Source organism: Mchenga conophoros, linkage group LG10 (assembly GCF_057382185.1).
Source record: "Mchenga conophoros isolate Kocher_MC1m ecotype Shallow Benthic linkage group LG10, M_conophoros_male_GT1.1, whole genome shotgun sequence".
NCBI lineage: Eukaryota > Metazoa > Chordata > Actinopteri > Cichliformes > Cichlidae > Mchenga > Mchenga conophoros.
Window position 1 is genome coordinate 31,558,261 of NC_140535.1, and position 23,639 is coordinate 31,581,899.

The following is a 23,639-nucleotide window of genomic DNA, read 5'->3' on the forward strand; positions in this document are numbered from 1 at the left end:
TTTTATCAATATACACACCAAATGAACATTAAGAGAGATGCTGTTTGTTGTTATAATTACGTAAAATCTCACAGAGTGCACTTGGTGTAAGCAATTAGAAAAAAGGGTCAAAAGTGTATTTCAAAATGTATCTGAAGCTACATGTGGCATAGCAGCCTATGTTAGGCAACTGAACTGAGCATCTTTCAAAGATTTTTAACCTAAATCTGAACTTACACACTATCAGGTACTTGACTTGGCTTACATGGATGGATCGATGGATGGAAATATGATCGTAGGCAGAGACAGTATAAGAGACGAAACCGCACGCAAAGACAAAACCTTTTAAAAACAATTAAATTCATTCAGATGAATTTCTTCTCAGATGTTTTTATAGGCTGTTTATTTACACAGCACCAGCTCACAGCACCAGCTCACAACAACAGCGGCGTCAGCAACTGCTTTTCAATACGAGGAAAAGACTCCATAACACTGTGAGCAAGCACTTGGCGACTGTGGGAAGGAAGAACTCACTTCAAACAGGAAGAAACCTCCAGCAGAAGCAAACTCAGACAGGGTTAGCAATCTGCTGCCACAGGTTTGGGGGCTGAGGGGAAAGATAAGAGAGAAATTGTTCATTGCATCATGGGAAGCCCTTCAACAACCTGTGAGTCAAAGATACTGAGATAATGCTCTAAAGGGCTTCCTTAATTTTACTGCTGAAACTTGTGCTGCTGAGATGCGAGACTTGATTTGTTCTTCAGCACTTCAAACCACTGAGACCTGACTCACTCAACCCCATCTGACATTTCTTGGATAAACTGTGAGCCTTATTACAGCATCAATAGGTTCACTAATGTGCCTGAGGAGAATGGGAGCAAATCCCCATAGCCGGGCTCTAAAATACCTTCCCAGAGTTGTTTAGGTTATTATAACAGAAGATTAACACTGAGAGTTCAAATGACGTGTTCAGCAGCTACTTATGGGTATGATGTGTAGCTGTCCGCATACTATTGCTCATATAGTCGAGTCAAAGCTTAAGCATTTCCCAGATTAGTGGTGTCAGTTCATTATATTTATATAGCACAGTGAGGTATACAAGCCATCTACATAATAATATTAATAGAATAGGCCGCAAAGGACTATGAAAAAATGCAAATCATGATATCCGCCAAACATAGAAAAGGCATCAGCATGACAGCAAATAGACGAGGAGTAAGAACATTTATTAAAAATGTTATTAAGCTGAAAGAAATACACTAACCAAGTGCATTCTTTTAAGATATCGAGAGAGGTAGAGGGGGACTAAATACAGTTACCTCAGCTGTGCTATGATTTAGTTGAAGGAAATCCATTCAGGATTTTAAATCATCCAGACAGTCAGAAGTGTTTTTCATTAAGTAGGTGCTGTCGAGTGTAGCAGGTAGATAAAAGTGAGCAGAAATGCACAGTAGTGGCAGAATATTTTATTTCTTAAAGACAGAATAAATAAAAGAGGGCCTATCATATTGTGCATACATTTGCATACTGTTATGGAGTGATTTATAAAGTTGTGATAGGAACAGTTTCATATTCTTTGGCTCTTTTCATTAATTCACAGAAAGTATGCACCAGTCAGAGTCACAAGAGTATAACAAAGGGTCACAGGCTGACCTGAGCTGCCACATTAATATGCAGTGTGCCCAGATAATGCCTTTCTGTGCTTTGTAATAATGGCTCAGTGTTTCTGAGTGTGTGGACGTTGCCCCCTCAGCCTGCTTTGGAGGGGAAGTGACTGGATTATGCTCTAATCTCATTATGATGCCGCTGCCATGTGAGGGCCGACTGGAAGGATTAGAAACTGAGGGCTCAACTTCGACAAACCAGCTGACTGTAATGACTGCTCATGCACACTCTTATGGTGCGTGTCAACAGCTTACACGGCACTGACCAACAAGGAAGGACCATCCCTCTCGTCTATCAGCAGTAGATCCACCTCCATGGTAACCATGGTAGGTATCATTTGCTTTTGTAATTTTCTGCCTCTGTGCATCAACAGCCTTCAGACTGGCAAGCCTGAAAACATTTGATAAATGATGATAGGCAGAAGCCGGCCAAGTCTGGTGTCAGCCTCACCCAGAAGTAATATATTATGGCAGCATCAGCGTAACTTTGTGCTGAACATTGGGGGGATCGAGATCTCTGTCTAAATAAATAAATATATCTGGGTAAATTCCCAGATGATTATACATGCAACTATTTTGCTGGTAATACCTGAAATGAGCAAAGAAAATCAACAGCCTATTTATGCAAGATAATTCATAATTTTATTGGGGGGGGTGTTATATTGGTTGTGTCTGATTATTGGGGGGATCATAACCCCCCTGACCCCCCTGGAAATTACGCCACTGTATGGCAGGTTTGAGTGTGGATGGTGGGAGATGCCATGAAAATGTTTTCTGATTCATTAAAATTTGCATTTAAACATAAATAAAGTATAAGATGATAACGCCTGAACTTTAAAACAGAACTGCAGAATTAATTCATTTGGGAAATTTGCTGGTTTTGTGTCTGATGTTCATGCTTTACAAATTTTGTGTTATATATACACCTCCTATTTAATATAAAGGCAGCTAAAGATAAAATGACAGCTTGGAGGAAGTCATTAGCTGCCTCTAAAAACATATTTATTTATTTACAAAATTACCTTTAGTTAGCAAAATTGTTTTACATTAAATTTACTCTATTTATAAATCATTTTTTCTCTGTGTAAAACTTACTACTTTACATAGCATTTTTTGTAACATAGCATTTTATAATATTTTTTTATTTCAACTTGTTGAGTTCCTATATTAGATTTTTCAAATTTTTTGTATCTATTTTATCTTTATTCTTTTCTTTTGTGTACATTTGACCTTGTTGAGTTATTTCTTATATGCTCTTGGCTATCTTAGCTTAGTTTAGCTTAACTTAGCTTAGTTTAGCTTAGCTTAGCCTAGCTTAGCATATCCCCTAATCATAGCTATAGCTAGCTAACTAGGTATAACACATTCTTGTTGCTTTAGGCAACATATAATCATATTATATAATAAAATCACATAAATTACAACAATATTTCAAAACATTAGCACCACTAAATTCAGCTAATATCTAATATAAAATTGGGCAAAACTATTTTAAATGTAAAGAAATAAGTTGCTTTAATGAGACAAGCTGGTTGGTTGACTTTTTGGCTACCTTGCCTGAACATAAAACGCCAAAAGGTTTGTGACTGTATGCAACCAGCATTACTTCTTTGTTTATTGCTCAGTTATAACATGTTGGCATGTAACACTGGGTAGCACACTGGATATATAATCATTGATTTACCTCTTACTGGAAGTAGTTTTTTTTTTCTTGATCAGGTTTTCATATTATGATTGTTTTAAGCCTCTGGACTAAATATATAAACATTAGATAATTTTGAAACTGATCATTTGTGTCTCATTTTTGTAAAAAAAAAAATTTTCAGTCAAAAAAATATGAGGAAAGTCTTCATGATATTTCTAAAACATAAACAACAAGTATTAAAAGTAGAAAGAGAACCCAACTTAGGCAAACGAAGTCGAAATTAGAATTCCTGAGAAGGACATTTGCCCTGTAGCTGTAATATAAGAGGTCAAAACATGTCTCTGCATAAAAAAAACAACCCTGAGTAAATTGAGCAGATTAATATGAAACTAAAACGATTTCTGCTGGGAACCCCACACTTGCAAAATATGAAATTAAATAAAATTAATAAAAAATATGCTTTTTTTACATCGTCCTTTTGTAACGTTTATCACCTGAGGGTGTTTTATTTCATTGCTCATTTTAATTAAAAATGCAAAGAAGTGCTCACAAGCATTTCTTTCTTGAAATTTCTGCAGAGTGAGCTGGATGTTTTTTCCAGTTCCATAAAAGGATGACTGATTTAGGCGCTTTTCTTGATGATTACACGTTTCGTTAATTTCACTTACAAAAAGCTAATGAAACTCCTGAAACTGTTTCTCTCTCACACACACAGGGGTCCACAGTACCTTTAGTTTTTGGGTCAGCCTGTTGCCGCCAACATACCAAAGGTCTGTTTTGGAGAAATGACAGATGAGAGAATGATTAAGCTGTCTGACCAACCGGGATATGTGTGTCACACAGATGTCAGTGTGTATACATGACAGTAGGTGAAGGTCTGGATGAGGGACAGAGTTACGCAAACACGCGACACAGATGAGACGGTGATAGAGACACAATGTTCAGGAACACTGGCGTTTCTTATCCTTCTCTGTTGTTGTTTTAAAGTGGATACCCTGCAACAGGCAGTCCAGAGGACTGTATTTCTTCTTCTCTCATTTCTGAAAGAAGTGTTTTTTTCCCCTTCTTGGCTCCCTCGGTCTAATCTAAGCAGCAGCAGAGTAAGTGGCATTTTAAAAGTACAGCAGCTGTGACTATGTCAAGGTCTGAGGAAGCAGTCAGAGTCTGATACAGCAAGAAAAAGGCAACATTTTCTCTACTGGAGAAGCAGGAGCAGGTTCAACAGAAATACCAGTGGTGAATCTAATCTGTGCAGGCTGCAGGCTCTGCTCTGTCTTCATCCTCTACCTCCTCATCCTCCGCTCCAGCTGCAACTTCACACCCTGCAGCAAAGGAAAAAATCTTCGACTAGTTCAGCGCCTGGCTGTTCTATAACCTGCAGCACTCTCAGGTAAATGCATGGAAGTGAGCTGTGTGTGTTGTCACTGTTTATTCAGGAGGAAGGATGTGTGGACTGCAAAACTGAATCAATGTAACACCTCACAAAAATTGACTTTGACAGTGAATGAAGAATTTAGCTATTATAAATGTGGCTTAGATGCCAATTAAGGATTTAAGTATCCGTTTCACATTATTTTTTACAGGACATAGTTGCCTTTGGGAAGGGCATCTGTCAAATCTCACATGTGGAGCTACCCACTGTGGTGACCCTGTCCAAATAAGGGAACAGAGCAAAGTTTGTCAGTAAATTTAAAGATTTTCAATGAATACTTGAATTTCTTTACACTTAAAGAACGCTGATTTGCTTTTTGGTGGGTTACTGTGCATTGGTTTTAGTGGTGTGAACTGTATGAACTAAAATTACTTTGATTTCTCTGGTGGGAATATTGTTCAAACAGCCAGTGTCACCTGCCACTGTGTCAGCGGTAGATTACACAGATAATACTTGAACTGAACCTTTAGTCATTCACTAAACACAAACTGGACCAAATAGGACAGAATAAGAAATCTGTATGTGAACATGATCCAGAATGGCCGATGATTTCTTTGAGTCAGAGCTCATTAAAGGAGGACAGAGGCAAACTGTAAATCTGTTCTGTGGTTCTTTTTGTAAAACATGGATGCCATGTCCTCTGGACTAAACAGGAAAAATGGTACGTGCTTTACTACCTCTGGAGTTGGTAGCTTGGTTCTATGCAAAGTTCAATACATGTTGCCATTCAGATGACACCTGTATCAGTGAAGGCTTTTCATACCTCAGAGTGACAACATCCCTCTCCCGAAAGTCCAGACTTGTTAAAAGAAGACAGGGCACTGTATAGAAGTAAATGTGCCCCTGTTCCCCGTATTTTATACCCCTTAGTATCAACAGAGCAGCGCAGAAACACCACAGTTTACCTGAGTATCGCTGACTGTGTCCATGCCTTCGTGACCACAGTCTACTAATGGCTGCTTCCAGCTTGATATCGCACCAGGTCACAAAGCTTGAATGATCCCAAACTGGCTTCTTGAACCTCCACAGTCATCAGATCTCAATCCACTAGAACACCTTTTGGGATATGGTGCACATCAAAGATTTGCATCATAGATGTGCAGCCAACCAATCAGCTGAAAGTAAAAAAGCACAAAGTTAAAATGTTAGCATGGATCAGAATCTCTAAGCACTGTTTCCAGCACCTTGAATCAAACCCAGAACTAACAAAGTGTACATAAGTGTGCATGGCCGGTGAGTGTATGAGAAATGAAATGTAATGATGTTCATCTGAATGCTGCTTAGCTTCCTCTCCTGTGATTACAAGGTTAGCATTAAACTTAAAACATTCAAGTTACAATAAACTGTAACTGAAAATCCAAGCTACTCTGCACACAACACTTGAACTAAATGACATTAACAAAATGTGAGAAATGAAGAACTAAAAACAAAACCCTCTTTGATTTAGGCTACTTTTAATTAGCTAGTATAACTGGTTAGCTTGCTACCTGACAATGCTAAAGCTAAAACTAATTCTAAAATTAAAGAAAAAAAGCAATAACGTTTTAAAGTATTATCTAAAATATGAATCTTACTCTGTAAAATCATCATGAATGTTATATCATCTAGTATTTTACAACTTTTCTCTATTAGCATACTTAGCAAGCTAACAAAACTAAAGCCTGTTTTTTTAATATTACAACCTGATGTTTTTAGGCAATAAATCTCCATTTAAAAAAAGCACATATAACAAAAATATTTACTATATTTTGTATAGTAATGTGACCAAATTACAGCTATTGTAATTACATTTCTTTAACCAATATTTTTCAGCTAATTAATGAGAATTTTATATAATTTAGTTTAACTGGTTGCCTTGGGGTTTTTGCAGTTATGACAAAATTATTATTTAGTATTTGTTTATTTATAGTATTTAATAAAATATTTCTGTGGGTTTTGCAGGAGCTCGTCTCTTCTGGTTGCTTCTGGGTGATCACAGTTACGGCTATGGCATCAGCAGCTCTGGAGCTGATGGGCTTCTTCCTGGGCTTACTGGGGATGCTGGGGACCCTGGTGGCCACAGTACTTCCATACTGGCAGATTTCTGCACACGTTGGTTCCAATATTGTCACAGCTGTGGATAACATGCGGGGCCTGTGGATGGAGTGCGTCTATCAGAGCACGGGGGCCTTCCAATGTGAGACCTACAACTCAATGCTGGCTTTGCCTTCGGACCTGCAGGCTGCTCGTGCCCTCATGGTCATCTCCATAGTGTTGTCTATCCTTGCAATTGCTATGGCAACTCTGGGAATGCAGTGCACGCTTTGCTTGGAGAGCTCTGGTGGGGTTAAGAGTCGTGTCGCCGGTGCAGGTGGGGTGTTATTTGTCTTTGCAGGCTTTCTGGCTCTCGTACCCGTGGCGTGGACCACACACGAGGTGGTTAAGACCTTCTACCTTCCAAATGTACCTCAAAGCATGAAGTATGAACTCGGAGAGTGCCTATACACTGGGCTGGCCTCTGCACTCATTTCCATGCTGGGTGGGGGGATGCTATGTGTGTCATGTTGTGAAGAGCAGGAAGGCGGCCGTGGGAGACGCCACGGAGGCGGATATCCGTACCCAGTAGGAGGCGGCATATCGAGCACAGGTGTACGAACAACCTCACAGACCTACCGCAACCCCACCCTGCAGGTGGGGGGTGTCAATACCCCCAGCAGGGGGCAGACACTAATTCGTAGTGCAAGTGGCAGTTCAGAGTCGGGTACGCATGGAGCCCAACGAGCTAGGAAGCCCACTGCAGCAGGATATGACATCACAGGATATGTCTGAGGGGTCCACCTGTCCATTACACCTTTAACTGTAATTGCCTCACAGCTTAAGTTTAATAAATGTATTCTTATAGTGTATCTAAATGAATGCACATTGTCAGTGTTTGCTGGATTTTTTTGAGAAGCAATTGTGAAATTTCAACAAAATTACACAGCAGAACTATTAAAGTTGTGTTTCTGTACTTGTTTGACCTGTTGTCTATAGTTTTCACACGTTTGCATTGATAGAAAATTGTCACTTTTTTATCTTTATTATCAGTCTTTTACTATCCTTGTGAAATATAAACAAAGTAGACAAAAATGTAGGAAAAATACATGAAGACATTGTCAATAAAAACAGTTTATGAATGGTTTTCATTACGTGAACGTGTTCTCATTAGCTACATAGATGCCTAGCTTTTGCTGCATGTGCAAAAATCTAACTAAAAGTTTTCTACATAGCAGCCAAAATGGATGTTTCTAATCTAAATCAGAAAGAATACTTCTCACAGTACTGTATTACCTGAAACCGATGTTGGACTGTGCCTGCAAAATGTCAACTATAACTATAAATTGTATTAATTTCCATCCTATTTGAAAATTTGAATGCATTTTCAAAGAATTACAAGTGCCTTGTACATTAATATCAGTGTATCACAATGAGATTTCCAGTCATGCAAAATATAAAGAATATTTGTTAAATTTGAAAAGGGAAAATCATGATATTAACGTCTTTAATCTGAATCCTTTGTAACGACCAACAAGGGGCAAATTAAGCTTGTATAGAAGTCCCCCTATATGATTCCCTTAGCAAAGACTTTACTGATGACCTTATGAGTCTCACTGAATACAATTCAAAAGAGCAATAAATCAGTGTACGCTTCAAGTTAGGAAGTCTTCACAGCACTTTGAAATTCATCATCTCAAAGCTTTAAAAACTGGACTTTGCAAACCAATGGGTGACAGCACGATGGCTGCATTCATCCTTTATATACAGTCTATGTGTACGTTGACGACGACACAATGAAGTTGGAGTTTTTCGCTGGACAAACTCTGTGATGACACCATTTTTAAATGACCACAAGCATCCTTTTCTGCATTGTACTCTTTTGTATTTGGAAATAAATGTAAACTTTTCCTACATGCCTTTTGCAGAGCTTTTCTTTCCTCCTACACTGCTTTTTCCCTCAGAATGGTTTTGCAGATACTAAAGACAGAAGCAAATGTACTGACCTAAATGAAAAGCACGGGTTAAACTAGTATACGCTGCTAAAAAAATATTAAAGGAACACGTTTTAATCCGAGTTTACCATCGAGTCTTAAACCTCTGCGATATTAATCTGGTCGTTTAAGTTGCAGACTGGGTGTTAATCAGTTTCAGCCGCTTTGGTGTTAATGAAATTAACAACAGGTGCACTAGAGGGGCAACAATGAGACAACAGGTGGAGGCCGGTGACATTTTTTCCCTTCCTCATGTTTACGGACTGCATTTTTTCACTAGATTTGCATTTGGATAGAGTCAGTGTCACTGATGTTGCACATGCAGTCCAACTCCTCCAGGATGACACACCAATATGCTTCATTGCCAGGTTTGCTGTGTCTCCCAGTGCAGTCTCAAGAGCATGGAGGAGATTCTGGGAGACAGGTAGTTACTCTAGGAGAGCTACAAAATGACCTCTGGCAGGCCACTGGTGTGAATGTCTGACCAAACAATCAGAAACTTTGTGAGGGTGGCCTGAGGGCTCAACATCCTCTAGTGGGCCCTGTGCCTGGCAATGTGAAATTGTGGCAACCTGTACTTGGGAGGACATGCGACACACGGGAAAGGGTTTAGAAAGGCTGTGGAGAACATTATGCTGCCTGTAATATAATCCAGCATGACTGGTTTGGTGGTGGGTCAGTGATGGTCTCGGGGTCACTGAGTGACCCATGTGCTCGCCTAACATAAACTCAACCACATAGCATCCATTTGTTCCAAACACACTACCCAGTCCATACCAGTAAAGATATCCAGCATGATTTTTTCCCCCATTGAGATCTGATGTGCTTTCAAAGTGGTTTTGCAGGGACCGTAGACAGAAGCAAACGTATTGACCGAAAGGAAAAGCACAGGTTAATCAATAATGGCTCTGATGCATCAGGTGTCCACAGCAGTGAGTCAGCCTGTGCCAGTGTTTGATGAATAAACAGTGTGACTTCCATGAACTGCTTTAAAGAAAGCATTTAGAGATGTAACTTTTCTTAAATAATTACTCTGAAGCTGACAAATAGGTGTGACATAACCATTAGAAATAAAGCAGACTATCTGACACTTGAATGGCCTTTTAAATTGCAGCAGTTAATATTTAAAGACTGCCAGTGTTGTTTGCGTTTAGGCTGCTGTTTCCCATTTTCTGAACGGGAAAAAGATTGCAGCCCTGAACCGAGGGCAAACAGAAATCCAACACAAACAGACCTAAACAAACAAAACCCTCACTTTAGTCCGATCAATAAGCAGTTTGAGTTTGACTAATAGCTGCATTGTGAGACCGCTCACTGGGTCAGTTTGCATCCACCAAAATGCGATAAAGGCTCTGAGATCTGAGGCGTGAAAAGTTGCCTCAAACTAGTCTTTCTGCCCTTTTAGCCAAAGTCAGCTTTAATGTCAACTAGAATGAATCCAAAATATTAATTACACACAACATATATCAGCGTATTTGTAACTTCTGTTTATGCATAAAATTATTAGATGTACAAGGACTCTTAAAGCTATATACATTATTGCAAGTCTACATTACAGTGCAAGTGATACTGAACAGACATGCACACTGTGGGGGCACCAGTGAGGATTTCTGTTCATTTCAAGTTTTAACCTAAAATCCTGCACACCACAATCCCCTGACCCCAAACATATTTGAGCAAGAGAACGCCGTAGATAAGTAGACAGAGAGCACGCACACCAAGGCTGTGTGAAAGACAAACACAAACTCAAAACACACTTTGAACCCTCCTGAGCACCCGTGTCACAGAGGTGCACGCAGCTCTTATGGGAATGTAAACACCTTGTGAATGAGGTCTGTCTCTGTTACTGCTGTTACTCAGAGACACCTGCTGTGAATAAAGGTTGTAGACATTTCCACAGGGGAGATGATACATACACCGTTCTATCAGTATGAACCTGGACTAACGCTGGGTCTGAGAGAGCAATTAACTGCTGCGAGAGCTCATTGACTCTCACGCAGAGAACATTTTATGATCCAAGAACTAAGGAATTACTCAACAGGCTTCATGCCCTGGAGGACGGGGCTGTGGCCCCCCCACACCCTCTAGCAGATCGTTACATGAAGGAACCTTTTAAAAACAAGCGCGTCCATGCTCACAGGTGTACACACGGGTGATCACACCCACAAACTACACCCTTTTTGGCTCCTACCTCAAAGCACACTGTGTTCTGTTGATCTTATGTGCTGCACAATAATGTTTAATATTTAGTATTTACTGTCATATTCCCATATATCATTGTGATGTTGTTTATTCTATTACTCTTGTTCTCTTCTGCTTGTTTTCTTTTTTCTTTCTCAGCAGGTGATCCAGGTGATTGATATATGCATTTTTTTTCTTTTTTTTTCTTTTTTTCTGCTCATTCTGTTGGTTTTTGTCTTTGCCCTTCTCCCCCGTCCCTCTTCTCAGCTGTTTCTCTTTCCCTCTTTCTTTCTCCCCTTCTTTCCCCCAGTCAAGTCTGTCCCGTATTCAGTAAGTGAAAATAAAATAAACAATAAAAGGTGAATCAAATGGACCATTACGGCAAGGCTGGGATGGTCAGTTTGGTAAAGTAAATCCGTTGGGCATCTTTCTTTGCCTTTAGACAACAATTCTGATGGCAAAAGAGCCAAACGGGACAGGCCAAAAAAAAAAAAAATGGAATTACTCAACAGTGCTCTACAGTAACCAAATAAATATACTGAAGATACCAGCTGACCGACCAATACAGCATGAGAAAGAACATAATCATAATGTGTCGGTTTACTAAGAGAAACAAAAAAAGGATTGATTGGGTTCATTCAGCTACCAAAAGTGAATCTTATATTTGTAATGTGACATAAATCATCAGGTTAACTGGAGTTTAATATGAAGTACCCCTCCACATAATGTACTTTCTGTTGTTTATATTTTATTGTACTTATATGAAATTAAAATATCATTGAATTCAAACTATTAGAACTTACAGTAATTTGGTCTTAAAAAGTGAAATGTTTTACTCCATAGGAGTGCCTGCAAACTTACTTTTGGCTTAACAGCAAAGGAAGTGCAGCTTAGAGCTGCTGCACACTAACAAGATGAGAACAAGAACAAAAAAAAATGTTTAGTTTAAATTAGTTTCCTTTTTTATTATCTGTCAGGGGAATGCTTTTAGATGTTCAGAAGAGTGCAAAAAAGTGTCCAATATAGCACCCCAAAGTAAACATACCACATGCTGGCTGTGACAGAGAGTAAAACTATTGTTTCCTGCTTATTTCTTTTATTTTTGTTAGTTTCATAAAATAATTTCTAAAGTCTAGCTTTTACTTTTATTTAAGTTAACAAAAAATGTTTTTTTTTCAACCTTGATTTTAGTTTTTAGTCTCTCAAAAAGCTGCTACTTCATATCCAGTCAACTTCTCTTAACCTTAATGACCGAATGGCTCCATCTAGTGCCCACATATGGAATAGCAGTAAACTCACACCTAAACCACTAATGAAACCTTCACAGAAGCCCTGCGTGTTAAACTGCAGTGGAAAATAAAGCAGCTGTAAGAAAATGTATATAAGCTGAAAACTGTGGATTGTGTGCATCGACTAGGACTGCTTGCTCAGTTAGTTTCACAACAAAAAAAGACATTTCAAAAAAATCTTGCTACAAGTCATAAAATAATTATTGCTTTAAATAATCTAGAAAGAGAACATTTGATAAACTCTAAAGTAGATACAGTAATGATGTGAAATGATGAAGGGCGTTTTTATATATGAAACAAGTTCATGTGAAGTCTCTTCGTGTGACATGAATCAGATGCTTGAGCTGACTCGAAAAACAAAAAGCTTTTCCCGAGAAACAGATTTGTGTTACTGGATGCTTTAAGATTCTGGATCATTTAAATATGTTAATTATCAAAATAAATGACACACAGGCGCTGCTGATAATAATAATAAGCCAACGAATCCAACTTTATATCCACAAAAAATAAGTACACTGTGACATTAGTTTCAGCCATTCACAACAGTCTAATTTACATAAAAAACATTTTTCTTCTGTTTATTTATTTCTTCTCCTCCTGCCCTTCCTTCTCCTTCTGTTTCTCCTCTTCCTGTCGTTCACGGCCAAATTCGACCACCAAAGGTTTCCCAAGCAACCGGTATCTGTGGACTAACTGCAAGGCATTCTGGGCCGTTTCAGCATCTGCCAAAGAAAAAGAAACATGCCAAGTAACACCCCAAGGAAAGAACCAAAAAACTAAATAAGGAAAATAACAACTCCCACTCTCTGGATTTCCGGTTTCATGAGGGGAGAGTCTGGAATGAAAGGACCCCCGTGGAGCTGCAGAACAAATGTAATGTATGTGTTTTGAATCTCTGTAAGGTTTTCTTGTGGCCAATTTTCATCAATTTATCATGTTTTTGTTTTTTCTAGACAGAATGTGCATGGATTGATGTTGATTGTAGTAAAAGACTTTTCTGTTAAGCCTAGGCACGCCATAGCACCACGAGCTGCTTTCGTGGCTTCCGCCATTTTGATTTCAGGCATGAAGCCACCAGTAGCAGCAGAGAATTTGGAGCAGGAGCCTCCTGATACCAATCCCCTTCAACCACTACACAACCACCTGCTCTTTTACACACAGGGAGGTTTCTGTTGTGGTTTAACTATGCCTCGAACGCCTAGTTACTGTTTGTGCCAGGTGCCATCCATAGTGAGAATAAAAGAGGTTTCTTTAGTAAGCATAAGGGGAGGCCCAACAAACAATAACACGCTCTAACGCCTCACAGACAAAGCAGCCATGCCCCTAACTCTAATATCCAGGTGGACGAGTCATAAAAACCCCCATTCCCCTTCAGTGGAGTGGAGAAAGTCCATCCATAGGCTGTAAGCATACTTGTTAACATGCTGTTTAACATGCCCCTCTTTCAGCCATTGAGGTGGTCCCATCAACAAATTGGATTTTTTGGTAAAAACCAGCTGGACCAATCATGCTTTAGCAGAATGTCAGCATTTTGGGCGCAGACTCATTTGCGATGCTACACTTGCAAAAACTGAAACAACATGTAGTTTTTTTTGTGTAGAAACTAGTGTAAAGAATTACTTTAGCTGTCCCGTTCATTGAGTACTATCTCCTTGAACGCCCCCTGCTGCACACCTAGCTGTATTGCAGATAATTTTGCCCTCAGACCACCCAACTCTCACCTCTTATCTTTCTCACCTGGCAGAGTGATGAAAGCCTGACCCTTCATCCTCCCAGTCAGCACCCGGTAAAGCACCGGGGGCCTGTCCATCCTCTCAAATCTGGAGAACAGCGCCACCAGCTGGGCCACTGACGCCTGTGGGCTCAGGTTCTTCACACACAGGACCTACACAAAGAGAGAGAAAGCACAGTGAAGCTGGTCATGTTCTGTAGCGCCCATCTCTTGACTGTCGCACTGTGTCGTGTTGAAAGTATATCTGATGATACCAGGATGTGGCCCTCTGTTTCCAGCTGCAGCTTGGATGTGCTCGCAGGAAACTATAATTACAGTATACAACAATTATCATCAAGCTCAATTTACAAGTGAGTGCCTCTCAACCTGCACATCTTAAAGGTTGTTAATTGCTGTGAGATGATTTGTTCCATTTTAATGTGTCATTTTAGCAGCGCTACTGTGCAGCCAACATACAGTTTCACTGTGCCTTTAATGTTATCCTTATGGGGAACAGGGAATAAATACACCACACGCAGAGGTGGATGTGCACACTTTCAGATGATGTAATGCCTTTATGTTAGATAGAAACAACAATCTGGGAAGTGCTGAGAGCAGAAACTGTGGAAATAATCATTTGGTGCCACAGCTGCCCTAAAGATAAAGGAACTGATCTTTCAGGATCATCGTGAAAGTGTGAGGTTTACAAAGGTAGCTGCTGAGACCTTGGAGGGTTTCCCCGGCTGGTAGTTTCGGAACCTTGGAATGCTCCGGATCCCTTCTTCTGATTCCCGGTTCTTTAGGATTTCTTCATCTGTAATTGTCACAATCTCCCCCGTCACAGTCAGTGGTCTGCTTGGCCCCACCTTTGCTGTTCCGCACAAGCTGCTGATTGGCTGGCTTATATTAATCTGTCTCGGAGGAGCCAGTCGCAGATGCTCTGGTTTGTTTTCAACATGCTGCTGATTTGAGGTGTCTGAAACTGAGTCTGTCTGGACGGATGAGCGACTGTTTCCAGCCTGCAGGTCTGACGGACTGTCAGAAGCATCTCTCGATTGATTTCTGTCTGTCTGTTGGTTTTGTGATTGGTCAGATTCAGCTGTGTGTGGCGCTCCTGTCGGTTCTCCCTCAGATTTGTGTTGTGAAGCTTGTTTCACCTCCTGCTCCCTGAGAACTTCTCTATAGATAGAGTCCAGTGGGTCAGAGGATGACGCCCCCTGTTGGTTCTCCTTCTTATCTTCATCTGTGATGGAAACAACACAGGTTACACTTTCCTGACATGACACAATTATGAGAGATGACTGCAGATTTCTTTTACATTTTGAAATACCATACCGTACTACGGTAAAAACAAGTACAATTATTGTCTCATGCTGGGTCAAAGGACGGGGAAGATAAATGTGTTTCAAAATGGACAACTTAGGTAACTGTCCCCTCTGAACTCCTGCTTAGACTTCTGTATATGTAGGAGCAACGGGTCATATGACCTGAGAGCTTGGACAGGAGTGTAGAGGTAAAGCAGCTCAGAAAAGACCATTTAAGGATTTAAAGACAAATACGAGAACTCTGAAACTGACTCTAAAGAGCACAGACAACCAATGGTGTGAGGCCAGAACAGGTGCTATGTACCTTTATTTACATGTAAAGCAAAAGGCACGATGCAGCTTTTTTAACTAAACGAAGACATAAGAGGGAAGACTGGCTTTGTCCAAAGTAATCCAGTCGAGATCTCAAATGGTTACTGTCTCCAAATGCTGCCTAGAATGGATAGGTTTTATCTTTGCCAAGCTCCTTACCTCAAAAAAGCCAGACTTCATGTCATCAAGACCTACAAGATGTATTTTAATTGAAAAGCCATCCTTCCACTTTAACAGGACATAGATCTGAGTATCATTAGCATAGCAGTGAAAATAGATCCCACGCTTTCTAAGAATGAATCCAAAAAGAAGAAGTGCAAAAAGCAGTGGCCCTAAAATTGAGCCTTGTGGGACCCCATATGGCAGAGCAGGAATCAGAGCCAGCAAGGCTGATAATGCTCATCTATTTTTCTCTGCTAGGAGTACACAGTTGTAAGTCAGTAGCGGTTAATTTTGATGGTTACTTCAAACTTTCTTCTCCTGAATGGCTGCCCCTTGAACAGCATGTGGGCGGGGCTTGCGTGCTTCAAATGTTTAGATTGGGGATATCCGCTTTTTTTTTTTTTTTTTACATGATATAGACCTAATAGTAGAAAAAACTGCCTGAAGTGACGTCTTTAGAGCCGCCTGAAGTTTCAGCTTGTACAAACAATGACCTCATTGCTGTAAAAGTATATTTATGGCTCAAAATAAGGAAGGGTTCACTTTTTAAATATAATTTAATAATTTTCAAAGTGAAAGCAGCTGTTGCCTCTCAGATGAGAGGTCAACACTGGAGCTTCCTTACTATCAGTTCCACAAAGAAACCACAACTAGTCACTTCTAAAACAGAACTGAAGCTGTGTTAAAGGTATCATGTATGGCCCATAAAGTCAAAATCATACAATCCCTATTCCGGCAACTCTTTCAAACTGCTGTAATGCTCTCGATCAAGACTCTAAAGTGTAATATTTGAGTTTTGACCTGTGACTTCTTTTTCACCAACAACTCTGTACCTCGATGATAGAGCGCTGTGAGGAAACCCAGGCGGTCATTCCCATGAAACAGGGCTTGTTCAATCTCCATCTCCCGGCGTGACAGCGGCCGGCTGGACGCAAAGCGTTGTGGGCGGGACAGAAGCTCCATCCGGGCGGCGATTTTGTCTTTAATTGCCTGCAGGCGCTCTTCCTTTGCACCTGGAGCTGCACACACACCGTGGGACTGTGTGGGAAGAAAGGCATTCATGTAAAGGACATGTGCATTAGCCTTGCTTGAGTGTTTTTCTCTAAAAATAATCCCTCAAAACTTTCGAGAAACTCTTACATTGATGCAATAAAAAAAATTGTGCATACTCTGAGATGAAATTGGTGAAAAGATCCCCACAAATTCATAAGGAAAAACCTCAAAGTCTCTGAGATTTAAGTTACGCATTAACCAGTGAAAACTTAAATACATGATCATGTTGGAGAAACTCTACTATCTCGTTTACCCAGGTTTCCCAAAAAAAAAAGGTTTTGGACACTTTTTCCGAAAAGTCTTTGACACAGTTGTATAATGGACTCACAACATGTTTTGTGGTGTGGAAACACTCCACACCACAAAACAAACCCAGCCTCTGCTGTTTGGAGCCGCCTCTCTGTCCTCCGGGGATGTTTTACCTTCTCTGCTGTCTCTGGTGCATCTCTGCTCTGCCACAGCTGGATCTCGGTGTCATTCAGGCCCAGCTCCCGCAGGCTGGCCAGTTCCTTCTCCCCATCCTGCAGGGCCTGGAACTGGGAAAGGCTCTTCACTCCTGCTGCCTGCTCCCCAAACGGCCGATAAAGCGCCGCTGGGGCGAAGCACTGCCTCTTGGCTACACATCTGTTAGACAAAAATGATTTCAGAACGAGATCAAAACTAAGCTCTGGAAAAGCAGCTGTAGCCTTATCTGAGACTCTGGTTTAAAGGTCACATGGCGGCTTCAGATGTTTTAGAAAGAGAAAAGACTGTGTGTGTTTCTGTAGCCCCGAGGGCTGTGCTGCTCTGTGGGACAGTGAGGATAACATGACACAGCATCTGACGCTTTTGTTCGAAGCACCTCACAGTAAGAAGAGTGTGGGATTTTTCTTTTATAAAGCACAGAGCGTTCAGTACAATTGAAACGGCATGGCTTTGTCCTCCCACTGAGTAACACAAAAACAGGTCTGATTCTCTCGCTTTAATGTTTATATATTATAACTGTGTGACACGAATTTTATCCAGCGAGAGGTAAACCACAAGCTCGCCAAAACTAAATATATATCAAGCAGATCTGACTTCAGTTTGACCAATAAATGATATCAGTATTAGATTTAAAACTGAGCTGAATTAAAAGACAATTTATGGATTTTATGTCAATATTGACAGGGTTCACAGGTGATCAGGGTCCTTCAGCTGTTCCACACCCTTACTTTAGAATAGAATATCTTTAATTCATTGTAACATTTAACACATACAAAGAAACTGAGTGCAATTCCAACATTGCAAAGGTTGAAAAGTGGGGAACACATATACAAAGCACTAAACTACTGCATTTAAACTTCTTGCCATTTAAATCAAGAGGTGATCAAACTTTTCAAGTTGTATCTCCTAAATTTTGAAACAGACTTCCACAGCTCATCAGGTCTACTGAATCTTAGGTTTGAAAGGGTGAAAGATTATTTTTGGCTCTTGTTCTTCTAACGTGTGTATGCAGGAATGAATATCTGATCATGTGTTTGAAAGTCTGAATATGTATATTTATCTTATGCATTTATTATTATTATTATTATTATTGTTATTGTATTTATCTTTATTTTTTTAATTTTTGGAGGGTACCTTTCAGTGAGTGCATAGTGTCTGTTTTTGCAGAATATATTGCTATACAGCATTTGTGTAGATGCTAATGCACTGCAGGAGGTCACAGTGTGGTAGATGTAGATGAGGTGTCATATCTACTACTTGTCCTCAGTTCACTTAATAACTGCAGAACTGAAAGAAAATCTACATGACATTAGGGACAAACATTGAAGTTTGTGTACATGATGTGATATTTCACCATACTGGACTCTAAATTTTGCACTGTGCCTCAACGTTATGCAGACATCATGTATAATGCTTTCTCCTGTTCTGACCGTTCAATGTCGACGTCAGTGTGGAGCTGCTGCAGCAAGAGGCCATGCAGCTGCCGCTGGCCCTCGGTCTCCTGCTCTTCCAGCAGCGGGCCATCCTCACAGGGTCGCCGGGTCACTCTGACAAATTTAACACAGACACACAGCAGTTCAGAGACTCACTGGATGCTGATATAAAAGAGATATACCTTTTAAAACTGGCTAAAAAGGCCACAACTAAGTTCACAAGACTGAATCAAGTTGGAGGTGTCAACTAGTACGGCTTTCTAGAAAAAGTGCCTGAAATCACTAAACCACATCTGATGCAAACAACAGTAATAACATCTGTATTTATTTTAGCTTCCCGGAATTCTCAAAATAAAATTAACAACATTGTGAAAAATGACCTCAGATCACCTGCTTACAACTGGTGCTGGGCCATTGTTGACAGTAATACCGGTATAATGTTGGGCAACGATAAGAAAATGAAATATCGCGATAGAATATGGGTAAAACGCGCATGCGCAGTGCCTTTGTTTTCATACACACATGGCGGAAAAAGCATGGCGGCGACGGAGAATGAGGAGGGCGAAAGCGGATTGTTAAATGAAACGGATGAACCAGAATTGGTTTGTAAAAATGCAAAAACTTCAGTGGTGTGGAACTGGTTTGGCTTTCGTCCGTCAGACACACAACAAAGCACTATCTTTGGTAGAGCATGCTAGCGGGCCGTCGTTATTACCGTGTTTTTTGGAAAATACGGCACACTTAAAATCGATCCTTTGATTTTTCTGAAAATCGACAGTGCCCCTTATAATATGATATAAATATAAATTTGTCTAGTGTCAATTATATCGTCAGTTATATCGTTATCGCAAATTTTCAAATGTATGTCGTGATAAATATTTTTGGTCATATCGCCCTGCTCTACTTACAACTGCTAAGAGATGAAAACCCCACAGGACTAAAGGAAGACACAAACACAGAGAATCAGAGAAAGTCCTCACATTAGCGATAATGGGTATTTTTGCTAGAAAAATGATCTAAATGATCTAATATGAGCAATTATACCAGGCCATTGCAGATTTGTGAATTCAATAAACATGGCTGTATTATATGGACATTAGAGACTGTTGATGCTAATTTGTATTTTTTTATTAAATTGAGAATCTGGCCGACAGCAGACGCATATATGTTTTTTTGTCATTGTGTTTTTGAAAAATCCCTACCTCTATTACCAATAAATACCTGCTTTTTTCAGCAAATCATTAAACAATTTACTTGGTAAATTATTGTAAAGTAAATACTGTCTTGGAGTGCCTATCCCTACATTATAAATGCTTTTATCAAGTGCCAGAATTAGTTTGGAATTATAAATCTTCACAAAACACAGAATATTACGCAAGCTTGCAGTAGGTTTTTGCAATATGCACTGATATATGTATGTAGATGCCCTGCAGGAGGTCACACTGTCATATCTACTGCTTGTCCCAGACTCTGGGGTTGTCTGCAGCACTGAAGGACTGTGGGACTTGTTTTAAGGTTAAAGAAATAATCTTACAATTTTGAATGAAAAAGTACTGTTTTGCTTTGAGTAAAAGTGCCAGTTCAATTCTCTGGCATATCATCTTCTTGATTTTTTAGCTAGGAGACAAACATGGGCACACATATTCCTTACCATCGATGCTCATTTGAGCACTGGTGCATCATTATTAGATTTCATTCTATAAAATTTGTTTTAAAGATGTAGTACTGGATTATTGGATAACACATAAGACTCTTTTCTCAAAAAAACATCTTCAAGAAGTTTCAGGCAAAAATTATGACTTAAATATAGACTGGAGATAGCTTGCATCAGCCACATGCAATTTATGTTGCAAACATGACATCACCCATTGGTTAGTGAAGTCTCGTTCAGAAGCCTTGAGGTGCGTGTTTTTGCTGTCGACGTCTTGGTGTTTGAGACCACGCGTGAGGATTAAGGGCGCGTTTGGAAAAACTGCATCCTCACTAAATTACGAACACATACTGGACATTCATCCTTTCTGACTCTTAGAAAGACCAAAATTCACAAAAAGATCTTATTATTCTATTAAACATTGATCAAAACTAGTGACTCAGCCAATCATCAGGTCATCAGGAAAGTGTTCACTGAGGTCAAAGAGAACGAGAGCACAAGCCAGTTTTCTCTTAACTTCTACAGGACTGGAAGTCTTTTGTTCTGTTGCGCATTAAACAGAATAAAGGTTTAAGGCACGTCTGAGTTGACTTCACTGTGTCTATCATTTATAATGTCTATTTCACCCAAAACTAAGCGTCCTTAGCCAGGTAGCCTAAAACACCCACTACAGCCAACAGTTTGTCAAACAGCTCTGCCTACTTCCCACAAATGCCTTATCTCTAGATGCCAGAATCTCAACAACACCTGGGTGTATGTCTCATTCCTCTAAGTCATGGGAGTCTAAGGAGCCTGGAAAGAAAGCGACTGGACTTCTTTACGTTTTGGGAAGATGTCTACTTCAGTTCCACAACTTACGATGTAGTCTTGAGATTCCTTCCCAGGCATCTCAACCCCCACTCACATGTTGCGTCTGGTGACCTCAATAAGTGACATAATAGGGTGAGGCAAAGTTTTACAGTGGTATCACCTTGGCTCATGTGATGAGGCACACGATTAATAGTGGGTCAACAACCCTCTTGACGGACAACCCTCTCTAGGATTCATATACCTGGGACTCTCCACGGTTTGAAGAAGCCTCTTGTATTAGAGGTGAAACGTTTTCACAAAACTTAAAGAAGTCCAGCCATTCTCTTTACAACCTCCTTAGACAACAGCTGGATGTGAAGAAACATCAAAGTCTACTTGTACAGTGACCTTTTGACATCTATTAAACGTATAGACTTACATACGCGTTAGCTTGGATGTTGCACCCGGTGAACATGGATTTATACATGTTTATTTAAATGGAAACTATGGTGTTTGTGTTTTTCCACTCTCTTCTGCATCTCCTGCACACATTTAAATGATCTGACATACTGCTGCTCCTGTTACCTCTCCTTACTGTATTTTCGATCCACCATAAAGCAGATCCTGTATTAAGTAAGAAAGGCCAGAAAAAATTTCAGGCTTTAGTTTTTGAGATATTCACGCTCAAATGCAAAAGTGCAAAAAGAAGTGGATGGATAGGCCTCTTTAAAAATAAATATCTATGAAGGTATTTAATACTGAAGCTAAAATTTCACAGAACTCAACATATATGTCAAATTAATTGGAGCTGGTCGAGCAGAAAATGATCTAAAAATCTGATGATTTGAGACGGAACGACCCTGATGTAACACAAATCTGCTACTTGTGAACATCTCTATGTCTATCACATTACCTGAAGAATACACGCACACACGTTCAGGGTAAGGTAATGTGAATGGGAAAAGAACCAGAAGGTAGGTTTTTGGACTATTTGAACACTTTCACCACAGCCTCCATCTCATCTATTAATCCTATTCCTCCTCCGTCACGTCGGCCCTCTGCATGTCCTCCTTCACTACATCCATAAATCCTTTCTGTAGTCATCTTATTTTCCCCCTGCCAGGAAGCTCCATCTTCATCATCCTTTGTCCATTATATCCACTATCCCTCCTTTGCTCACGTCCAGACTATGCCATGTCTCCAAGCTGCTCAACCTGACCTGTCTCTGTGACACACGCATTCCTAATCCTGTCCGTCCTGGTTACTCCTCATTGGGTAGCCCTCCTGACACACCCACCAAACGACAGAAAACAGACCTCGGAGCAGTTGCACACCTTTTTCCCCGCACTGTTGTACAGCGTGATTTCAGCCCCAGGTAAATTAGCCTACGTTAACTAGTAAACTCTGTAGGGCATGCTTCTCCAGTGCAAAGAATTCTGCTTATTTTTATTTAGATATTTAGCAGTTTTTGAATTTAGAAGGTACATAATCATACTTTATTTGTGCTTTTGTTCACGGTGCATTTGTATGAATACAACATGAGTGGTTGCTCTGAAAAAGCCCAATGCTATCCCACCTACAGAGGAAGCCAAAATACAACCTCACCTTGCTTTTGGTGTGCAGGAGATGACGCTAACGTATTTCTGTTATTTTTTAAAAAGATTTTTTAACATTATCCAGATCGAAGGTAACGGAAGACTCTCCCACGAGACGGGAGACGGTCCGTGCTTAACAGTAATCTACAGAAGTGCTGAATAAACATGTAAAAGTAGTTTGTAAAGCTGCTAGCCTGACAGATGAGCTAACGCTACATGAGTTTAGCTGCTATCTCCATGACAACATCCTGAGGTAGACGTAAAAGGTACGTAACGGATTTACATTGTTATTTTTTTTCCTTACAGCGTCGTTGACCGGGGTCTAAAACCCAACGTGTTTGATTCAAGTGGCACAAATGTTTGAAATGAGTAATATACAACAAGGATAACTGAAAGTTTTGTTTACCTCCTCATGTTTCCTGGCAGAATTGTCAGTTCCGGTGTGGAATCATGGGAAATGTAGTCCAACAGAAACTAAACTGCTAGCACCGTTTTAATGTTTACAGTTGTGGGAATTGTGTTTGTGTATTTATTGATTTATTTTAAGTAATTGTGTTTTATGTATATTATGGTTTTATATTTTTACAAATGCTTTATATACTTATTTATATACATATATATATTTAATGGTATACCTTGTGTTGTGTGTGTGTGTGTGTGGGGGGAGGGGGGGGGGAGTTGTGTGTGTGTGTGTTTCTTGTCTTGTTTTTATGGACATGTAGTCTGCCAATAAAGATTGAATTGAATTGAATTGAATTAATAAAGACAGCGTATCGCACCTATGTGTGATATTAACCTAACCCCAAATTATGGGTATTTGCGGAGAACCCCCCCCCCCCAAGCAAGAACATTTTTAATGCAAAACCGGGATTACTAAAAAGCCTGAGGTTCTTAGACTGCACATTACACACTGCACATCTCCTCTGCATTATTTGGCTCCGTTTTG

At 40.0% G+C, this 23,639-nt stretch overlaps 3 protein-coding genes across 7 annotated transcripts in view; 2 read left to right on the forward strand and 1 right to left on the reverse strand.

The window, feature by feature from the left end:
* Positions 1-1,839: 1,839 nt before the first annotated feature.
* cldn2 (claudin 2) lies at positions 1,840-8,647 on the forward strand. Of its 2 annotated transcripts, none has more exons than XM_085289830.1 (3): positions 1,840-1,970; positions 4,544-4,678; positions 6,662-8,647. In XM_085289830.1, the coding sequence occupies exon 3, from the start codon at positions 6,707-6,709 to the stop codon at positions 7,526-7,528; it is 822 nt and encodes a 273-aa protein (XP_085145956.1). In that variant the 5' UTR covers positions 1,840-1,970; positions 4,544-4,678; positions 6,662-6,706; the 3' UTR covers positions 7,529-8,647. The 2 variants fall into 2 exon arrangements, with proteins under 2 accessions (XP_085145956.1, XP_085145955.1); XM_085289829.1 differs by having other exon boundaries at positions 1,883-1,970; positions 4,004-4,678.
* A 4,009-nt stretch (positions 8,648-12,656) lies between these two features.
* On the reverse strand, positions 12,657-23,191 carry rbm41 (RNA binding motif protein 41). Of its 3 annotated transcripts, none has more exons than XM_085289821.1 (8): positions 23,100-23,191; positions 18,656-18,772; positions 17,183-17,384; positions 16,541-16,745; positions 14,634-15,151; positions 14,184-14,234; positions 13,935-14,082; positions 12,657-12,919 (listed from the first exon to the last, which is right to left on the reverse strand). In XM_085289821.1, exons 1-8 carry the CDS (start codon positions 23,105-23,107, stop codon positions 12,780-12,782), a joined length of 1,389 nt encoding a protein of 462 aa, XP_085145947.1. In that variant the 5' UTR covers positions 23,108-23,191; the 3' UTR covers positions 12,657-12,779. The 3 variants fall into 3 exon arrangements, with proteins under 3 accessions (XP_085145947.1, XP_085145946.1, XP_085145948.1); XM_085289820.1 differs by lacking the exon at positions 23,100-23,191 and adding an exon at positions 21,542-21,653; XM_085289822.1 differs by lacking the exons at positions 14,184-14,234; positions 23,100-23,191 and adding an exon at positions 21,542-21,646.
* Positions 22,391-23,639, forward strand: part of klf8 (Kruppel like factor 8) — an 89,323-nt gene continuing 88,074 nt past the window's right edge. The window contains exon 1 of one of the 2 annotated variants that reach the window (XM_085289828.1): positions 22,391-22,473. The gene's annotated coding sequence lies outside the window, so the exon portion shown is untranslated. Of the gene's footprint in view, positions 22,474-22,601; positions 22,960-23,639 lie in introns of those variants that run through there. The other variant, XM_085289826.1, reaches the window with a different exon arrangement.